General features: G+C 41.9%; 1 protein-coding gene across 7 annotated transcripts in view; it reads left to right on the forward strand.

The window, feature by feature from the left end:
- LOC124010693 (cytospin-B-like) overlaps positions 1-22,438 on the forward strand; it is a 107,544-nt gene that overhangs the window by 69,209 nt on the left and 15,897 nt on the right. For all 7 annotated transcript variants that reach the window (XM_046323372.1, XM_046323376.1, XM_046323366.1 and 4 more), the window contains one exon: positions 21,869-21,985. In XM_046323372.1, the coding sequence (XP_046179328.1) occupies positions 21,869-21,985 (117 nt within the window). The remainder of the gene's footprint in view (positions 1-21,868; positions 21,986-22,438) is intronic.

Here is a 22,438-nt window from a genome sequence, read left to right on the forward strand (position 1 = left end):
TTTCAAGTCCTCAGTGATGTGCTCGCCTAGGAACTTGAAGCTTTTGACCCTCTCCACTGTAGCCCCGTCGATGAGGATGGGGGCGGGCTCTCTCTTCTGTCTCCTGTAGTCCACAAGTCAACGATCAGCTCCTGAGTTCCATGATCACCTGATGTGTGTTTATGGAACTGGCGTGTAAACGCAAGTCTGTGTGTGTGTGTGCGCGCTTGTGTGAATTTGTGTGCACGTGTGTGTCTGAGCAGACATGTAAGTGATAGCGTGCATGAGCGTGAATATGTGTGTTCCCTTTCTAGGCCCTGTGTCCAACGTCCATTGCACTCACATTCACCTGGCTTAGCCTTCCGCTAATAGCCAGTTTTAGGAGCCCATTAAGCCCAGTGGCATTAGTACTGGGTCTCTATGATGTGATCCATGTGTGAGGGCCAGTGTGCCGTGCCAGGCCAGCTAATGTAGCTAACACTCTCAGAGGGGATATTGGTTTGAGCCGGTAAACAAAAGCTAAGGAATGAGGTTGGGGGTCTGCCTGGTCTCTGCACCATTCTGTTCTCCCTCTTAGCTACATTCCATCGCAGTATGGGGTGTGCTAGCTAGCTTACAGTAGCACCAAGTCTGCAACTGAAATAGCACCCTAGGGAATAGTCCAGGGGTTTGACTTCAGTCAATTGACAGACTACTGTACCTTGCTCGACCAAGCAGAGAGCCTTAGGGCAATACGTGTGTTAAGACAAGTTTAAAGGTGACTTTACGGCAAAACATGTCCAAGCTTTACTTACGTCTGATAAATGGTCCCTGATAAATGGTCAGAAATGATTGGATGAGTTTTCAGATCAATTGTTCCTGTTTTCAGGCACGTTGGATTGTGAACTTTTGAGTCATCCCTCCACCCTGTGCTACCTTCATGCCCTCTCCCTGACCTGGTTGCAGTGTTCCAGTGGTACTTTTTTTCATCATTCTGACTCCATGCCTGTGTTCCTAACACACTGCAAATCCTCTGTGATGAAAACAGGAGACCAGGAGATGAGATATCTGGTCAACAGATAGTCTGATCTTGATAGAGACTAGTGAACGTTAGAGTAGATTAGTTTCTTCCTCTAGCACACAAACTGCATCTGAATGGGCTCTACTATACTGTACACTGGCTGTTGTATTTTCACCTATGATCTCCTTTAACTGGGAGATGGACATGGTCCCAATCTTGATGGAGACTTGTGACTGCTTATCTGTTTTCTGATCATTTATTTCATACACAAACTGTATCTCAATGCTTCTAGCTGTGGGGTATTGGCACCTACCAGTATTATATGATCTCTTTTTACACTCAGTAGCTCTGCTGGAGGGAATAATAATTAGCTGGTTTCTGGAATGCAATAAGAGGCTTTGGCTAATAGCTGGATGGGAATGTATTTCTGTTCATGGAATGACTAACCCTTTACACTTATGGGAATTGGCCTATATGGATAGGACTAAATTGAAATGTTTCTTACAGAATACATATGAAAAGCATATGCATAAGTATGGTAGCGATTTGACAGGAAACATTTTGGAAATGATTAGACCAAAGTTCAGGAAAAAGTTCCTGACACAGGACTGAATCCAAGCATTACACTATTGATTTATTTGATGTGCATTTTACATTTACTGTACGTTGTGCTGCATTTCTTTATAACAAAATTTCAAAATACTCTGTAACATGATTACAATATTCATGTGGGGTAGTTGGTGCAACATAAGACAAGGGTTTGAGTGAGAGGACTAACTGGTGTCTCCAAGTGACTGCACAACTCTCTAAAGTGTACACTTATTAAGTAATTTCAATGCACTTTTATGACTCAAAGAAGAGTCTTCCAACTAAAGGTGCTTTTTTTTAGCTATCCTAGCTGTGTAGTTGAGGAAATAGAGCAAGCACACTTGTAGTTTTTTTGTTTGGAACACAAATTTGCATCCCCGCCATTACACAATTACTGTTGTGTAATTGATGGCGCCGACAGAGATGGCCGCCTTGCTTCGCGTTCCTAGGAAACTATGCAGTTTTTTTTTTAATGTGTTATTTCTTACATTGTTACCCCAGGAAATCTTAGGTTTTATTACATACAGTCGGGAGGAACTATTGGATATAAGAGCAACGTCAACTCACCAACATTACGACCAGGAATACGACTTTCTCGAAGCAGATCCTCTGTTTGGTCCAACACCCAGGACACGCTATCGGAGTCGGTACAGCCACCAGGTTTCTTCACGCATCGCGCAGACAGAAACAAGTATCTCTCTGGTAAGAAGAAGGGCGGGGGTGTATGCCTTATGATTAATGAGACGTGGTGTGATCATAACAACATACAGGAACTCAAGTCCTTTTGTTCACCTGACCTAGAATTCCTTACAATCAAATGCCGACCGCATTATCTACCAAGATAATTCTCTTCGATCATAATCACAGTCGTGTATATTCCTCCCCAAGCAGACACATCGACGGCCTTGAAAGAAATTAATTTGACTATGTAAACTGGAAACCACATATCCTGAGTCTGCATTTATTGTAGCTGGGGATTTTAACAAGGCTAATCTGAAAACAAGGCTCCATAAATTTTATCAGCATATCGATTGCGTGACAGGAAAATAACCTCACACTCAACGTCAACAAAACAAAGGAGTGGATCGTGGACTTCAGGAAACAGCAGAGGGAGCAGCCCCCTATCCACATCGACGGGACAGTAGTGGAGAAGGTGGGAAGTTTTAAGTTCCTCGGCGTACACATCACATCACTGAAATGGTCAACCCACACAGATAGCGTGGTGAAAAAGGCGCAGCAGCGCCTCTTCAACATCAGGCTTGTCACCAAAAACACTCACAAACTTTTACAGATGTACAATGGAGAGCATCCTGACGGGCTGTATCACCGCCTGGTACGGCAACTGCTCATCCCACAACTGCAAGGCTCTCCAGAGGGTAGTGAGGTATGCACAACGCATCACCGGGGGCAAACTACCTGCCCTCCAGGGCACCTACACCACCCGATGTCAGAGGAAGGCCAAATAGATCATCAAGTACAACAACCACCCGAGCCACTGCCTGTTCACCCTGCTATCATCCAGAAGGCGAGATCAGTACAGGCGCATCAAAGTGGGGACCGAGAGACTGAAAAACAACTTCTATCTCAAGTCCATCAGACTGTTAAACAGCCATCACTAACATTGAGTGGCTGCTGCCAACACACTAACTCAACTCTAGCCACTTTAATAATGGAAAAATTGATGTAGTACATGTATCACTAGCCACTTTATTAAACAATGCCACTCTATATAATGTCTAAATACCCTACATTACTCATCTCATATGTATATACTGTACTCTATACCATCTACTGCATCTTGCCTATGCCGTTCGGCCAACACTCATTCATATATTTGTATGTACATATTCTTATTCATTCCTTTACACTTGTATGTATAAGGTAGTTGTTGTGAAATTGTTAGGTTAGATTACTTGTTAGATATTACTGCATGGACGGAACTAGAAGCACAAGCGTTTCGCTACACTCGCATTAACATCTGCTAACCACGTGTATGTGACAAATCAAATTACGCAATCCAAAAACGTTCCGTTAGAAATTGCAATCTGGGTCAGGTGGGCATGATTTCAAAGTTTCTATTGCCAACATGACTAGCTAATTTATAAAATGATCAGGATAAGGTAAGACCCAGATGCAGACCGTGTCAAAGTACCAATGTTTATTACAGCAATAGGGGCAAAGGTACAGGATGGCAGGCAGGTTCAGGGTCAGGTCAGGCAGAGGTTGGTAATCCAGAGACGGGGCAAAGGTATAGGATGGCAGTCAGGGCCAGGGGCAGGCAGAGTGGTCACGCGGCTCGGACTCAGGGTCAGGACAGGCAAGGCTCAAAACCAGGACGACGAGAAAAGAGAGACTTGGGAAAAGCAGGAGCTGATACAAAAAAAGACTGGTTGACTTGACGAACTGGCAACAGACAGAGAACACAGGTGTAAGTACCCAGGGGATAATGGGGAAGATGAGCGACACCTGGAGGGGGGGTATAGGTATAGACAAGCACAAGGACACTTGAAACAGACCAGGACGTGACAAAAATACGATCTTAGGCTTTCACAAAGTAATTCAGAGAAACAGATCTTAATTTTAGTCCGCATAGAAAGGAGTCATGAGTGCATTCGGGTGTGTGTGCAGCAGCGAACATAATTTATAGACAAACATAAGCTTATTCTGTTCAGAGCAACCCAGGCTATGATGCCATGTCATCTTGTACATTTAACATAGTGATTAAAAATGTTGACACTGTACAGATGTAGGATCTTAGTTTGATCACTATTTTGTTGCTGAGAATTGTCCTGCATTTTTCTGTCATGTCTTGAAACACCTTGGAGGACATAAATCCACTATCAGACATCAAGATATCACCTCACCAGTTGCTAGACACTTTATAGAACAAAATCATTATATTAATTGATTGCATTGCGTCGGGATCTAAAAAGTTCATCCACCACGTAGAGAAGGTGATTACGACAACAAATGACTCCAAAGAGAAGCCATGTGGATATACTGTATAAATTAAGTTCTGTATCTCCACACGGGTTAAACAAAGAACTAGAACACTGTCCATATCAGATTTAGCATATTGTTTGTGAGTCAGTCCCACACATTTATGAATGGCTGAGCCTGATGTCCTTTGTGGTAAGCTGTTTCGTGAATTGGTATAATGTATCCAAGTGAGCAGACACCTAAGTCAAATGATTAATGATTATTGAATTTGGACTCACGGTTATTTGGCTTTCTTGTATGACATCAAATCAGTATTTTAAAATACGTCTCATCTTTTAAAATAGATCGAGTCCTCTTAATTTACATATTACCCTCACTCAGACAACAAAACATTTGCAAAAGTTGCCCAATATCGGGAGGGATGGGGGGAAACTTCTTGTCACGTGAGGTGCTCAAGTTCAGAACAGCTGTCAGTCAAACCCATACAGATAGAGAGCTGTGAAGCGCAGAACCTGAACTCTGATGACATTCATAGCATGTTACTGTACAGCCACTGCGTTCCAATTTATGCTCTTATCAGCATCCAAATCTGCCATTTTCAACCCGTTTACGGGTATGAGTGTAAAGGGTTAACATTGAGTGGTGCATAATTCTGCAGACACATCTATTGTTTTTGTGTCAGGACAACAGCCATTCATGTCTAAATCATTCATTAATTGATTCAGTTGATTTCTTTGGCATCATTTTCAAGCTCTAAAATTACATTCCAGTACTAGGAACGGATATGGCCACAGGCCTCCTCTGAGCACATGTTGGTCTGCCCGGTGAAAGGAAAAGGTTACTGCTAGAGCTGTGCCACAAATTAAGCTTAATATCAGGCCAGTAAAGGTCAGAGCAGACAACCAACGGTGTTCCACCATCATGGACGACCGGGCCTGGTCCAACAGCGGCCCACTAATTACCTGCTAATGTCTGGAGACACACAGGGCTGTCACAGTCAAACACCTCTCCTTAAGGCTGCTGGCTAACCGGGCTGAGGCAACGGTGTTGATAGTGTTACACAGAATGGGAGGTTGGGCAGTTGAGATCACCCTCCTCTTTCTACCTAACCGTCATTCTGACTTGATAAAGGTTAGAGGGGGTTTATAAATCTTTCAACAGATTCTGATTCCCAGATCCCAGACTGTAACTTTAAAGGTTAGTGGGGTTTATACCTTTCAGTTTCAACAGATTCCAGTGTATTGTTCTGTAGGATACCTCTTTTGCTCCATTTAGTAAGGTGGGTCTTGAGGCGATATTTCCCTACTAACAGGACTGTAAAATCGGTAATTCATGTTTTCAGAGTTGAAGAGGCATATTAAATCTGCTGTGTGTGTGTTTGTTGTGTGTGTGTGTTCATCTGCGGTAGGTGTCAGAAACTGTCATATATTACCTCATCTGTCTGTGGAGCCGGAATGGCCTCTCTCTCAGACAGCCCCTCCCCCTGGCCAGAGTGGAGGGGAGGGGTCAGCTCTCTCTCAGACAGCCCCTCCCCTTTTTATTATACCACAGCCGTATTGTTATAAGGCCTGTGGTCAAACAAGACTAATTCAACTGAGATGGAAAAACAGGCACCACTGTAATGAAGAGGGGGATTATTTCCCATTTACAATGAAAACCACTAAATACAATGTGTGTTCCAAATGGCACCCTATTCCCTATAGTGCATTACTTTTGACCATAGCCCTATGCGCACTGGTCAAAAGTAGGAAATAGAGAATAGAGTGCCCATTGGGATGCATCCTATGAAGCGCTAATCCTATTGGGGATATAGAGCATTATTACAACCATTTACTGTGGTCAATAATAATTACTGGGATGAATTGAATTTGATTTGGTAGCTACTGTATTAGATCACACTACCAGCATAATAAATCTAGGGTCTTTAGTGATCACGACTAGGGCTAACTTGGCTAATATGTGTTTGATTTTGAACATCATCTTCCTGTGATCCTGTCACATATAAAACTAAAAGACGATGGCATATTTAATGAAGTTTTTGATGTTGAAAGCGAAAATAGGTTTTTTGGACATTTTGCAAATGTATTGAAAATAAAAAACAGAAATGACTTACACTCTATGAATGAATGAATCACATTTTATTTTTGTATCAAATCGCCAATTGGCAACCCATCCCTTATGGTATTAATTGACACATAAACAAACATTACTATAGTTCACTGTGATAATTCAGTGATAATTCTTCTTCCTGTGTTCTCTGCAGTGCGCATTGCATAAAGAGTGAAAAAATGTAAGCTAAAAATCTATACATAATAGTAAATAAGCTTATCCAAACAATAATGAAATACCTAGAGCAGTAAAAAAAATATACATACAGTGCATTCAGAAAGTATTCAGACCTGTTCCCTTTTTCACATTTTGTTATGTTACAGCCTTATTCTAAAATGGATAAAACAAAAAAATTATCATCAATGTACACACAATACCCCATAATAACAGACAGAAAACAGGTTTTTAGAAATGTTTGCAAATATATTAAACATAAAAAATACCTTATTTTGCTATGAGACTCGAAATTGAACTCAGATGCATCTTATTTCCATTGATCATCCTTGAGAAGTTTCTAAAACTTGATTGGAGTCCACTTGTGGTAAATTCAATTGATTGAACAAGTTTTGTAAATGCACACATCTGTCTATATAAGGTCCCACAGTTGACAGTGCATGTCAGAGCAAAAACCAAGCCATGAGGTCAAAGGATTTCTCTGTAGAGCTCTGAGAGGATTGTGTCGATGCACAGATCTGGGGAAGGGTACAAACAAATGTCTGCAGCATTGAAGGTCCCCAAGAACACAGTAGCCACCATCATTCTTAAATGAAAGAAGTTTGGAACCTCCAAGACTCTTCCTAGCTTGGCCAAGCTGAGCAATCGTAGGACAAGGGCCGATGATCACTCTGACAGTGCTCCAGAGTTCCTCTGTGGAGATGGGAGAACCTTCCAGAAGGACAACCATCTCTAGCACTCCACCAATCAGGCCTTTATGGGAAAGTGGCCAGACTGAAGCCACTCCTCCACATGGAGTTTGCCAGATGGCGCCTAAAGGACTCTCAGATCATGAGAAACAAGATTCTCTGGTCTGATGAAACCAAGATTGCACTCTTTGCCTGAATGCCAAGCGTCATGTCTGGAGGAAACCTGGCACTTTCCCTACGGTGAAGCATGGTGGTAGCAGCATCGTGCTGTAGGAATGTTTTTAGCAGCAGAGACTGGGAGACTAGCCAGGATCGAGGGGAAGGTGAACGGAGCAAAGTACAGAGGGGTCCTTAATGAAATCCTGATCCAGAGCGCTCAGGACATCAGACTGGGGCGAAGGTTCACCTTCCAACAGGATAATGACCCTAAGCACAAAGCCAAGACAATGCAGGAGTGGCTTCGGGACAAGTCTCTGAATGTCCTTGAGTGGCCCAGCCAGAGCCTGGACTTGAACGCGACTGAACATTTCTGGAGAGACATGAAAACAGCTGTGCAACGACGCTCCCCATCCAACCTGACAGAGCTTGAGAGGATCTGCAGAGAGGAATGGGAGAATCTCCCCAAATATAGGTGTACCAAGCTTGTTGTGTCATACACAAGAAGACTTGAGGCTGTAATTACTGCCAATGGTGCTTCAACAAAGTACTGAGTAAAGAAAGGGTCTGAATACTTGTGTAAATGTGATATTTCCGCAAAACACCAGTCTCAACGTCAACAGTGAAGAGGCGACTCCGGGATGCTGGCCTTCTAGGCAGAGTTCCTCTGGCCAGTGTCTATGTTCTTTTGCCCATCTTAATATTTTATTTTTATTGGCCAGTCCCGGAGTCACCTCTTCACTGTTGAAGTTGAGACTGGTGTTTTGCGGGTACTATTTAATGAACCTGCCAGTTGAGGACTTATGAGGTGCCTGTTTCTCAAACTAGACACTCTAATGTACTTGTCCTCTTGCTCAGTTGTGCACTGGGGCCTCCCACTCCTCTTTCTTTTCTGGTTAGAGCCAGTTTGCGCTGTTCTGTGAAGGGAGTAGTACACAGCGTTGTACGAGATCTTCAGTTTCTTGGCAATTTCTCGCATGGAAAGTCTTAATTTCTCAGAACAAGAATAGACTGACGAGTTTCAGAAGAATGTTATTTGTTTCTGGCAATTTTGATCCTGTAATCGAACCCACAAATGCTGATGCTCCAGATACTCAACTGGTCTAACGAAGGACAGTTCTATTGCTTCTTCAATTAGAACAACAGTTTTCACCTGTGCTAACATAATTGCAAAAGTGTTTTCTAATGATCAATTAGCCTTTAAAATGATCAACTTGGATTAGCTAACACAACGTGTCATTGGAACACAGGCGTGATAGTTGCTGATAATGGGCCTCTGTACGCCTATGTAGATATTCCAAAAACATCTGCCATTTCCAGCTACAATACAACATTAACAATGTTGACACTGTATTTCTGATCAATTTGATGTTCTTTTAATGGTAAAAAATGTGTTCTTCTTCCAAAAACAAGGACACTTCTAAGTGACCCCAAACATTTGAACGGTAGTATACATACATTGAGTCATACAGTACCAGTCAAAAGTTTGAACACTACTCATTCCAGGATTTTTCTTTATTCTTACTATTTTATACATAAAATCTATGAAATAACACATATGGAATAATGTATTTGAGATTCTTCAAAGTAGCCACCCTTTGTCTTGATGACAGCTTTGCACAACAGCAGTCACAACATACATAACATATATATAAATACAGAAAAGTTTAACAGAAGGTATTTGTATGTAAATGTGATATTTCTGTTTTTATTTTTTATAGATTTGCAACCATTGTGAAAAAGGTTTTTTGCTTTGTCATTATGGGGAATTGTGTGTAGATTGATGAGGGGGGGGGATTATTTAATCAATTTTAGTAAATTAACAAAATGTGGAAAAGGTCAAGGGGTGTGTACTGTATGTGTTGATATACCCGTACATCCCACCTGAGCCTTCTCCCCATATATGTATGGCCTTGCCATGGCCGATATGCCCCTATGTATGGTCCCATTCAGGCGGTGCGTGCCTGCGTGCGTGGATGTGTGTTGACGGCTCTTGCCACTGGCCATACTCTGACGACTAACAAGGTCAACCGTTGAGAGAGTTACCGGTAAACGTGGTAAACAACACACACACTGACGTGAGAGCTTGAGGTGGCTGTGCTGTCGCCATGGTGATGAAGAGCTCAAACCACCCCAGGGTAGAGGGGGAGAAGGGGTAAACACAGCACTGTGGTAATGTGACCAAGATTAATAGACACACACACTGGGATCTGAAGGATGTTCTCCATTGGTGTATGTCAACATCTGGAGGCGAGGCATGTGCTGGGTGGGACTGCTGTCAGCACACCTCAAATGTCAGCTTCTCAGAAGAGACAATCAATCAGCAAAGACCTTAAGGAGGCTCTGATTGACTGGGCCCTGTGGGAGCTAGCTAGCCTCTCTGAGTGGAGGGGAGGGTTCGCTCTCACATTCACTGTCTGTGGATCTCACACAGACACATGCACCTCCACATGCACGTCAAACAGAGCTGATCATACTTATATGCCTCGGTCAAAGGCAATGCAGAAAACATTATCATGACAAATGAACTGTTTGAATGACAATTCAATTATCTCAGTTGAACTGAAATCCACTGCTTGTCACAGACAGTTAATCACTTTCAATATAGTCTTTTAAATCAAAAGGTTTCATTCTGATAATCTTTTAGAACCTGTTCTGGTTTCCCAAGGATTTTTATCACAGTGGTCTTTGATGTTGTTTGGGTCAGCAAAACATTTTTTTAAAGCCTTGTTTATTGTTTAGGATGGGAACAATGAGGAGAAGAATGGTCTGGCTGGGAGTCTCAGTCTGGGCTGGACAGAACATAGGCTCAGCTGGGACACACTGACGAGATCGGCCCCCCTCGGTCATCCGGTCCTCTCTGAGAAACAACACCCCTGCATTGCCTGGAGGGAAAGGGAGGGGGCACGGGGGTGAGCTAGGACCCCCAGCAGGGTGAGGAAGAGGGAAGAGGCTGAGGAATGTAGGGGGGCGGGGGTCATCTAGACATTATAAGAACTATCTTGATATACCCTCATATTAGTCTTCAAGACTGAAGTTTAAATAGTGGGAAATGTCTTCTTTGAAAATGACCTGATGTACTTGTATTGCATTGGATGCTGCAGATGCATAGGTTAAACTGCATCACTCTCCATACTACCTCAGTACCATGTATATGGCAGATAAATACAAACTTCCTCAACCCAATTCAAACTGACACAAAGGACATAGTATCCCTGTATCCTATTTGACTTCAGCTACTCTTCTTAACACCCCACTAAGAGAGACCGAGAGAGAGAGATTGAGGGAGAGAGAGATGACGCCGACAGACATGGCAGCTCTGTTTCTAGCCCCTAAGCAACTTCACAGTATTTTTTTGTGTGTGTTATTTCCTAAATTATTAGCCCAGAATTGTTTTTAAGTTATTACATACATCCGGAAATAACTTTTGGATATCAGAGTGGCGGTAACTCACCAGCATTACGACCAGAAATACGACTTTTCCGAATTGGAACCTTTGTTCGTACCCCACAGGGCAATTTAACTTATTCCAGTGGCTGCTTCAAGACAAGACGAGTTATTCTGAGTGGACTTCTAGTCTGACTCAGGAGGCGTGTGCACCATCCATCACTTCCGAGTGTTTTACTCGCTAATGTTCAGTCCCTGGACAATAAAGTAGACAAGCTCAGGGTGAGGATCTCCTTCTAGAGAGACATCAGGAACTGTAACATACTCTGTTTCACTGACATGGCTCTCTCCGGATATACTGTCCCTGTCCATACAGCCAGCTGGGTTCTCAGTACATTGCGCAGACAGGAATAAAGAACTCTCCTGGAAGAAGAAACGCAGTGGTGTATGTTGCATGATTAAGTACTCATAGTGTGATTGTGATAATGTACAGGATCTCAAGTCCTTTTGTTTACCCAACCTAGAATATCTCACTGTCAAATGTCTACCTCACAAAATAATTATTTTCGGTTATAGTTACAGCTGTGTATATTCCCCCTCAAGCCGATACCACAATGACCCTTAATAAGGAACGACACAGGACTTTGTGCAAACTGGAAACCACATATCCTGAGGCCACATTTATTGTAGCTGGGATTTTAACAAAGCAAATTTGAGGAAAATGTGCCCATTGCCTGTAGTATTCACGCTTCAAAAATTCTCAACCATTGTTACTCTCCCTTCCGCGATAGATACAAGACCCTCCCCTTCCCTACCTTTGGCAAATCAGATCATGACTCCATTCTGCTTCTCCCTTCCTATAGGCAGAAACTTAAACAGGAAGTACCCGTGCTAAGCTCTATTCTATGCTTTTCTGACCAATCAGAATCCAAGCTTCAAGATTGTTTCGATCACGTGGACTGGGATATGCTCCGGGTTGCCTCTGAGAATAACATTGATGTATACACAGACACGGTGACTAAGTTCATTAGGAAGTGTATAGGGGATGTTGTTACCACTGTGATTACAAACCTACTCAAACCAAAAACCATGGATAGGTGGCAGCATTTGCGTGAAACTGTTAGTGCGAACCCCCGCATTTAACCATGACAAGGTGACTGGGAATATGGTCGAATACAAACAGTGTAATTATTCCTTCCGTAAGGCAATCAAACAGGCAAAACGTCAGTACAGAGACAAAGTGAAGTCGCAATTCAACGGCTCAGACACGAGACATATGTGGCAGACAATCATCGATTACAAAGGGAAAAACAGCCACGTCTAGGACACCGACATCTTGCATCCCGCAAGCTAAACACCTTCTTCACCCGCTTTGAGGATAAAACAGTGCCGCTGACGTGGTCCGCTCCCAAGGACTGTGGGCTCTCGTTTTCCATGGCTGATGTAAGACATTTAAGTGTGTTAACCCTCACAAAGCCACCGGCCCAGACGGTATCTTTAACCGCGTCCTCAGAGCATGCGCAGATCAGCTGGCTGGAGTGTTACGGACATATTCAATCTCTCCCTATCCCAGTGTGCTGTCCCTACTTGCTTGTCTACCACTTGCTTGTCCACCATAGTTCCTGTACCCAAGAAAGCAAAGGTAACTGAACTAGATTACTATCGACCCATAGCACTAACTAGAGTCATTTTGAAGTGCTTTGAAGTGCTGGTACCGAGAAACTGAAAAACAGCTTCTATCTCAAGGCCATCAGACTGTTAAATAGCCACCACTAGCCGGCTACCACCTGGTTACTCAACCTTGTACCTTAGAGGCTGCTTCCCTATGTACATAGACATATGTATCACTGGTCACTTTAAATGGAACACTAGTCACTTTAATCATGTTTACATAATGTTTAACTAATTGTATATGTATATATTGTATTCTACTGTATTTTAGTCATTGCCACTCAGACAGTACTCGTCTTAATATTTATATATTTCTTAATTTAATTATTTTACTTTTAGATTTGTGTGCATTGTTGTGAATTGTTAGATACTACTGCACTGTCGGAGCTAGGAACACAAGCATTTCGCTACACCGGCAATAACATCTGCTAAATATGTGTATGTGACCAATACAATTTGATTTGATTTGAGAGAGAGAGAGTGAACACACAGTCCAACACAGCCTACTGAGCAGACTTTTCCAGAGTGCTGCATCCGTAGTTACTTCAACATATTACGTACACTATATATTTGTATATATTTGACCTTGCCTGCTGCTCCTGTGTGTGTGTGTCGGGGTAGGTTCCTTGTTCCTTGTCAATCATTGGCTTATTGGTGAAATCAGCAGTCAGACAATATCTTCTTTAAGTAAGTCAATTAAACCTTTATTAATGCAATTTCAGATAGAAGTTGACAATGGAAACATAGCATGTGTGTTTCAGAGTAAGTTCTGCACCCCACCTAAGTGGATTTTATACGTGATCACTCCTTAGCGTCAATGTACAGGTGAAGTTGGAGGTTTACATACACCTTACCAAATACATTCAAACTCAGTTTTTCACAATTCTTGATATTTGATCCTAGTAAAAATTCCCTGTCCTAGGTCAGTTAGGATCACCACTTTATTTTAAGAATGTGAAATGTCAGAATAATAGTAGAGAGAATGATTTATTTCAGCTTTTATTTCTTTCATCACATTCCCAGTGGGTCAGAAGTTTACATACACTCAATTAGTATTTGGTAGTATTGCCTTTAAATTGTTTAACTTGGGTCAAACGTTTCGGGTAGTCTTCCACAAGCTTCCCACAATAAGTTGGGTGAATTGTGGCCCATTCCTCCTGACAGAGCTGGTGTAACTGAGTCAGGTTTGTAGGCCTCCTTGCTCGCATACGCTTTTTCAGTTCTGCCCACAAATGTTCTATGGGATTGAGGTCAGGGCTTTGTGATGACCACTCCAATGCCTTGACTTTGTTGTCCTTAAGCCATTTTGCCACAACTTTGGAAGTATGCTTGGGATCATTGTCCATTTGGTAGACCCATTTGCGACCAAGCTTGAACTTCCTGACTGATGTCTTGAGATGTTACTTCAATATATCCACATAATTTTGCTTCCTCATGATGCCATTTATTTTGTGAAGTGCACCAGTCCCTCCTGCAGCAAAGCACCCCCACAACATGATGCTGCCACCCCCGTGCTTTACTGTTGATATGGTGTTCTTCGGCTTGCAAACCTCCCCCTTTTTCCTCCAAACATAACAATGGTCATTATGGCCAAACAGTTCTTTTTTTGTTTTGTTTCATCAGACCAGAGGAGATTTCTCCAAAAAGTACAATCTTTGTCCCCATGTGCAGTTGCAAACCATAGTTTCTTTTATAGCGGTTTTGGAGCAGTGGCTTCTTCCTTGCTGAGTGGCCTTTCAGGTTATATCGATATTGGACTCGTTTTTACTGTGGATATAGATACTTTTGTACCTGTTTCCTACAGCATCTTCACAAGATCCTTTGTTGTTGTTCTGGGATTGATTTGCACTTTTTGCACCAAAGTACATTCATCTCTAGGAGACAGTCTCTCTCCTTCCTGAGCAGTATGACGGCTGCGTGGTCCCATGGTGTTTATACTTGCGTACTGTTGTTTGTACAGATGAACGTGATTCTTTCAGGCATTTGGAAAATACTCCCAAGGAAGAACCAGACTTGTGGAGGTCTACAATTATTTTTCTGAGGTCTTGGCTGATTTCTTTTGATTTTCCCATGATGTCAAGCAAAGAGGCACTGAGTTTGAAGGTAGGCCTTGAAATACATCCACAGGTACACCTCCAATTGACTCAAATGATGTCAGTTAGCCTATCAACAGCTTCTAAAGCCATGACATCATTTTCTGGAATTTTCCAAGCTGTTTAAAGGCACAGTCAACTTAGTGTATGTAAACTTCTGACCCACTGGAATTGTGATACTGTGAATTATAAGTTAAATAATTTGTCTGTAAACAATTGTTGGAAAAATAATTTGCGTCATGAACAAAGTAGATGTCCTAACCGACTTGCCAAAACTATAGTTTGGTAACAAGAAATTTGTGGAGTGGTTGAAAAATGAGTTTTAATGACTCCAACCTTATTGTATGTAAACTTCCTACTTCAACTGTATATATACAGCAATTTGCTGAGGTTACCTTATAAGGTAACCTAGTAACCTAGTACAGTAGCTTCTCTGAATTCATTAGCATTGTCCACTGTCACACAATATCAAAATGTCTAAACCAGACAGTGGTTACTTCTCTTTATCTAGTTTAGGTCTGACTCAGACCTAGCCCGCAAGCAAACTCTTGCAACAGCTAGGGCTTAAGCACAAAGACTAATATAGATGGCTTGTGCAACATATAGTGGCAGAGTTTTTAGGCACATAGCAACAGTATCTATTATAAGGCCTGCAGCAAAACATATGAATCTTACGGTCCTCTTAATCAATAATGGGGAGGGTCTTTGGGACCCTAACCCCTTCATGTGTGTCCCTGTCCGGCACTGGCTGCACCTAACTTTCAGGCTGTCATTGCTCATGATGATGATTCATTGCATGATCCATTACTGCTGCTTCCCTTTTCTTTGTTTTGCCTTTCTTTGTGATTTTTCTTTGTTCACACACTACTCAAATAGAGACAGACAGAGAGAAACAGAGAGAGGTGCTCAGGGCTTAATGGTGGTAGTACGGACACTGATGGAGAGTACCTCATCAGTCGTACAACTCTCAGTAAATGTGAATGTGGACTTTCCTGCTTTAGCAGACCAGGCTGATTGGTTTTACCAGGCTGTGTATGTGTGTGTGTGCGTGCGTGCGTGTGCGCGTACGTCCATGCGTGCGTACGTCCATGCGTGCATGCATACGCACGTTCTCCATCATCAGGCAGTATGAGTGTGTTTTCTCTCATTGGTCATGGAGCCCTCAGAGAGTGAGAGTGTGTGTGCTCCATCATCAGCCAGTGGGCAGTGGATTTCCTCTCTCCACTTCAGCACCATAATGTGATAATGGCACACTGTCATCTGGGTGTCAAGTGTCATAATAACAGGCTGGCTTTCACCCACTTCATTTAGCTATTATCTACATGTTATCCACTTGCACTTTTTTACTGTCACAGGAAGTTAGATAACACTTGCAGTGAATCCTATTACTCTGTACGGTTTTATTGTGACTCCAATTGTTTCTAAATAAATACATTTTCTTGTGAAAATGGGGCCAGTGTGGTTGATGTGAGAGAGATGACAGTTGGTTTGTGCTATAGTGTAGAGAGCTTTATTAAAATTATTGGAATACAGCCTTCTCTGTTATCTCAGCTGCTGGCAATATTGTATTTTGAGGCCTTCTGACTGGCTGGCTGGCTGACATGCTGACTGGACCTCTTAAAGCAATCATACTGTATATGTTATTTTAAAGCTGGATTTCTGCCAAAGCAAGTGTTTAGGCTTGCTATCAACCTCATGCTCGCTCAATCCATCTCTCTCTCACCCACTCCCCCCCTCTTCTCGCTCTCCCTTCTTCTCCTTGTCACCCACTCCCCCGCTCTCGCTCTCCCATTCTCTCTCTCACCCCCCCCCCCCCCACTCTGTCTCGCTCTCTCTCTCTCTCCTCTTTGGTTCTTTTAACCGGGCAGCTCAGTATTCTGTGTGGAGCGAGACGTTTCCTGTCGCTTGATGCTGTGTTTGCTTTTCTGAGTCTGGTCCCAGAGTGCTCATCCCGTCTGCTGTTGTTTTAACATTCATGGCGCCCCTCTCTCCCCCTGTCTCTCCCCATCCCCCCCTTTCTCTACCCCTGCCCGAGCATGGCCTGGCCAGACCAAGATGTAAGTCTGTGCTCCACACACACAAAGGCACAAACACGCAGAAAGACTCAACTGTAATCACTGCCACAGATGCTTCTACAAAGTATTGAATACTTATGTAAATGAGATATTTGGGATTTTATATTCAATAAATCTGCAGAAGTTTCTAAAAACATGTTTTCACTTTGTCATCATGGGGTATTGTGTGTAGAGGAGTGATAATCAATTTAATAGATTTTGATTTCAGGCTGTAACACAAACAAATGTGACTGACCGGCTCAAATTTGTCTTATGTAGCAAAATTTGTGGAGCAAATTTTTTTTTTTTTTACATTGGATTAAAGTACAGACTCAGAGATAGAACATTTTATATAATACTCTACAGTTGAGGAACAATGGGAAAGTAATTCTGCTTTGAAAGTTGATACATTTGTAACCTCACTTTTGAGAAAATGGCCTTGAATAATTTGGTAAGCTCTTCTTTGTCTACACCCATTCAGCATCGTTCACACCCTCTTAAGCCTTACCCCAACCCATTTCTTTAAGGATTCACATGTGAGGCCATGCACTAAACAACGAAAGATTTAAAGACTAAAGGCTGGTTTATACTATACTATCGACAGTTGTCGCAGTGACATCATGAATATTCTATTGTCGTCCTACATCAAATAAAGCCACCCGTTTAAAAGGGAATTTAGTATATGTCAATCTAGCAAACCATGCAGCTAAACACACCTTTCTAAACAAAGTTTTGGTTTGTTTCTAGCTTGTTAGCTAACTAGCTAATGTTAAGTTAGCTGGCTAGCCAGTTAAAATAATGACCATATCTTATAGCTGACAACGTCTTCACTTTAGCTCATTTGTCTTCATTATTACAGGAAAATAAACTCAAAACAAGATCATTATTTGCACATTAATGGCGAGCCAATTAAAGCAAAATGGCTTACGCTTGTGAGTGTAATGAAATAAAAGCAGGGCATTCTACCGGAGAATTTTAGAATTTGGACACTGTCTCGTTGGCCTAACGTTATATCTTAATTTTACTTTGGTGCAGGTTATGTTCTTCACATTATTGTCTCTGGTAAGCACATACTATATCAAATACGACCAAAGTTTTGTCACATGCACTGGGTACAGAAGGTGTAATGAAGTGGTTACTTGCATAGTGGAGTCTTTTGTTTAGACATCTAGCTAGCTAAACAATTAAACATAATCCCTCATTTATAACATTACTACCCTGAATCTGCAGGTAGATAACCAACCAGGTTTAATGTTAGCTAGCTAGCTAGCTAAAATTAGGCAATAACTAGCAATGAAAATGGCTCTGAGATACAAATAATATTACTACACAGATCATACACTTAAAGTTAGCTAGCGAGCTAACAGTAGGATTTAACTTGAAATGAAAATAACTTTCTGACAAAATTTTAAATAATATAATATCTGAAAATGTAGCTAGCTAGACTATCTTACCCATATACATTGATGGACGCTTGTCCCTCTCTGTCACGGATGCCATGGTTGCCCTTAGATTGAAGATGTAATCCAGAGACAGGTGTTTTATACAACAGCCTTCTGTGCGTTTTCTTTTTGCAATCAAACACCAGCATTCTCCTTGACTATCATTTCCACCAGGCATTCCACTGATTTCAAAACTCAGTCCTCCAGAAAATGGAGAGCAACACTTTTGCAGTTCTACTAGGTGATATCTTTCAAAAAAGCAATGTTAGAAAGGATTACCTACACATAGTGACCAGCTCATGTTAATGGTAGAATGGAGCCAAAGAGGATGGCTGACATTTTACATGCCCGTAATCAATTGTGCTATTTTTTATTATTTTTTGCGTTGCTTGTAAAAATGGTTTACTTATTTTGTACGTAATGTTGCTGCTACCGTCTCTTATGACCAAAAATAACTTCTGGACATCAGAACTGGGATTACTCACCACTGACTGGAAGAAGCTTTTTCCTTTAACAAGTCCGACGAGAAAGATATACTGCTCTCCCGGGAACAGGCCCAGATCCACGTCATTTGCGTGAAGAAAAGACGAAGGAAAAGAGGACGCCGATCAGGCTGCCTTTTGAGAATCTGTAGGTGAGCGAGTAAACTCCCATTGCCATCAATTCTACTTGCTAACATGGAATCGTTGGAAAATAAAATGGATGATCTACGATTATGATTATCCTACCAACGGGACATGAAGAACTGTAATTTCCTATGTTTCACTGAGTCGTGGCTGAATGACGACACGAACGATATAGAGCTGGAGGGATTTTCATGCACAGGCAGAACAGAGAAGCTACTTCTGGTAAGACGAGGGGTGGGGGTGTGTGTCTTTTTGTCAATAACAGCTGGTGCGCGATATCTAATATTAAAGATGTCTCTAGGTATTGCTCGCCTGAGGAAGAGTACCTTATGATAAGCTGTATACCACACGATCTACCAAGAGAGTTCTTATCTATATTATTCGTAGCCGTCTATTTACCACCACAGACTGCTGCTGGCACTAAGACCGCACTCAACCAACTCTATAAGGCCATAAGCAAACAAGAAAATGATCACCCAAAAGCGGCGCTTCTAGTGGCCAGGGATGTTAATGCAGTTTTTATCCTCAATCATTTTCAATGCATGCAATGTTTTCTCCTGCTGGAGCAGCCTACTGCTTTCAGTTATCCAATAAATTAAATCTATCAACCAGCAATAAAAGTAACTCTCCAATTGCACTTAGTAGGAAACATGACCTAGCATATTGATCAGCTATGGACAGGGTATGTAGATTAAACAACACCATTAGTTTTCATTTGTATGTTGCTCTATATGTTTATGTGCTTGAGTGGGGGGTTTTATGTGCTTCCGCATATCCTAACCATGTTCTAGGGATGTTCTAAGTGGGTTGTTCCACAAAATGAGTGAATGTAGCATTCCTTTGATATTTTAACATATTTTCTACAGCTCAGCGTTCAACACCATAGTGCCCACAAAGCTCATCACTAAGCTAAGGAACCTAGAACTAAACACCTCCCTCTGCAATTGGATCCTGGACTTCCTGACTGGTCGTCCCCAGGTGGTAAGGGTAGGCAACAACATGTCTGCTACGCTGATCCTCAACACTGGGGCCCCACAGGGGTGTGCGCTTAGTCCCCTCCTGTACTCCCTGTTCACCCACGACTGCGTGAACAAACACGACTCCAACACCATCATTAAGTTTGCAGACGACACAACAATGGTAGGCCTGATCACCGACAACGATGAGACAGCCTACAGGGAGGAGGTCAAAGACCTGGCAGTGTGATGCCAAGACAACAACCTCTCCTTCAATGTGAGAAAGACAAATGAGCTGATCGTGGACTACAGGAAAAGGCCCCCATTAACATCGACGGGGCTGTAGGGGAGCGGGTCGAGAGTTTCAAGTTCCTTGGTGTCCACATCACCAACGAACTATCAGGGTCCGAACACACCAAAACAGTTGTAAAGAGGGCACGACAACACCTTTTCCTCCTCAGGAGACTGAAAAGATTTGGCATGGGTCCCCAGATCCTCAAAAAGTTCTACAGCTGCACCATCGAGAGCATCCTGACCAGTTGCATCACCACCTGGTATGGTAACTGCTCGGCATCTGACCGCAAGGCGCTACAGAAGGTGCTACCTATGACCCAGTACATCACTGGGGCCAAGCTTCCTGCCATCCAGGACATTGACCCCCTCCACACATTTGTTTTTTACACCGCTGCTACTCACTGTTTATTATCTATGCATAGTCACTTCACCCTACTGTACCTACATGCACAAATTACCTCGACTAACCTGTACCCCCGCACATTGACTTGGTACCGGTACCCCCTGTATATAGCCTCACTATTATTATTTTATTGTGTTACTTTTTATTGTTTTTCACTTTAGTTTATTTGGTAAATATTTTCTTAACTCTTTCTTGAACTGCACTGATGGTTAAGGGCTTGTAAGTAAGCATTTCATGTTGTATTCGAAGCATGTGAAAAACAAAGTTTGATTTGATTTAATTTAGACCACATGGAGAATTCAATAAATCAGGTTTTTTATATGAATAAAGACTTGCTAAAGAGCAATAATTGTGCATTTTGACATGTCCCTCTGTGCACCCACTGTGATTTTAACCGACTTAACACCAACATTTCTCCAAGTTTTCACCATCATTATAAAGCCCTAGATATTTTGTGGTTTGACAAAGTCATTTCTGAAGATTATTATTTATTTCATGTGTTTAGTGATTCTTTTTAAGGTCAAGAAAACCCATCCATGAAATTAAATGAACTATTCATTTTAAAATATTTTTTTCTAAAGAAACATTGAACATCTAATAGTCAAATTATAGTGTAAAAGCAGGTGAGTTGGTTCTACTCTTTTTTTTTACCATTTCCCGGTATTTTGTGGTGGAAAACTGAGTAGGTCGAGCATTACACGTCAACACTGTTACCCATTGATAGACAGGCTAGAAATGTTTAAACAATTGTGTTTTTTTGTGAAGCTTGTATTCAATTGCCCCTCCCTGTTGCACTCAACAAGCTTCCATTTCCCCTGTCACAGGGGGATTTATGGCCATCAACCCTGTTACAGTCAACCCTGTTACTTTATTTGGCACTCACTATCGTACATTTTAATTTAAAAAAATATTTACTTGAGATGAGAAAATATGTTTTTTTATATTAAGTTGAACATGACAGAATATTCTTTATGGCAATGTTAAAATTAGGTGAAATCAAAGGTTTATTTTCACCAAGTTACACATCTCAAAAGGCACTGATTTGGTGGAACGACCCAAGTAGATAATTCCTTGATGAATGAGCAAGAACTAAATGTAAACTAAAGCTAGTTGTCAGTGTTATATTTGTGGAAAAGGAAGGTTGAGCAGGTTGTTTCCATGCTCTCCGTTATGCATATTTACTCTGTGTTAATAAATGCTTAATTTGAGCTCGTTATTGTTGTTCAAAATTCTTATTGAGACATCCACTGTTGGTACTGGAAGAAGAATGATGCCTTCCTCTCTCTCTCCATCTATCTCTCTTGTAGAACATTGATGTGACAAACTTCAGCAGCAGCTGGAGTGATGGCCTTGCATTCTGTGCTCTCCTCCACACCTACCTGCCTGCACATATCCCTTACCAGGAACTCATCAGTCAAGACAAGGTACCCACCTCACACACACACGCACACATGCACACATGCAGACAATTGCACGAACACACACACACTCATTCATCATTCCAATTAAGAGCTCATGAAATGGACACCCACACTGACGTGACATTTCAGATCCACGCATGGATACCAGTAACATGATGACCTTCTACGTTCTCAATAAATGTTTTCTTCAAGTACATTCTTCTTCGAGTACCTCCAAAGCACCATTCATAGCGCTACACTTTAATACCTTACATTAAAGGCTATTGTATGGGAAACATAGGCCCAGATTTACTGAAGGTGTGAGGGGGCACACAACATGTTTTGTGTGTAAAGTAGTATTTCACTGTGGTGCGCAAGCGTTTGCAGCAGGTAAAACCAATTGTCACGGTTTTCTTCCGTCGAAGGAGAGGAGGACCAAAATGCAGCGTGGTTAGAGTTCATGGTTTTTAATATGAA

The sequence above is a fragment of the Oncorhynchus gorbuscha genome, linkage group LG02 (assembly GCF_021184085.1).
Source record: "Oncorhynchus gorbuscha isolate QuinsamMale2020 ecotype Even-year linkage group LG02, OgorEven_v1.0, whole genome shotgun sequence".
Lineage (NCBI taxonomy): Eukaryota > Metazoa > Chordata > Actinopteri > Salmoniformes > Salmonidae > Oncorhynchus > Oncorhynchus gorbuscha.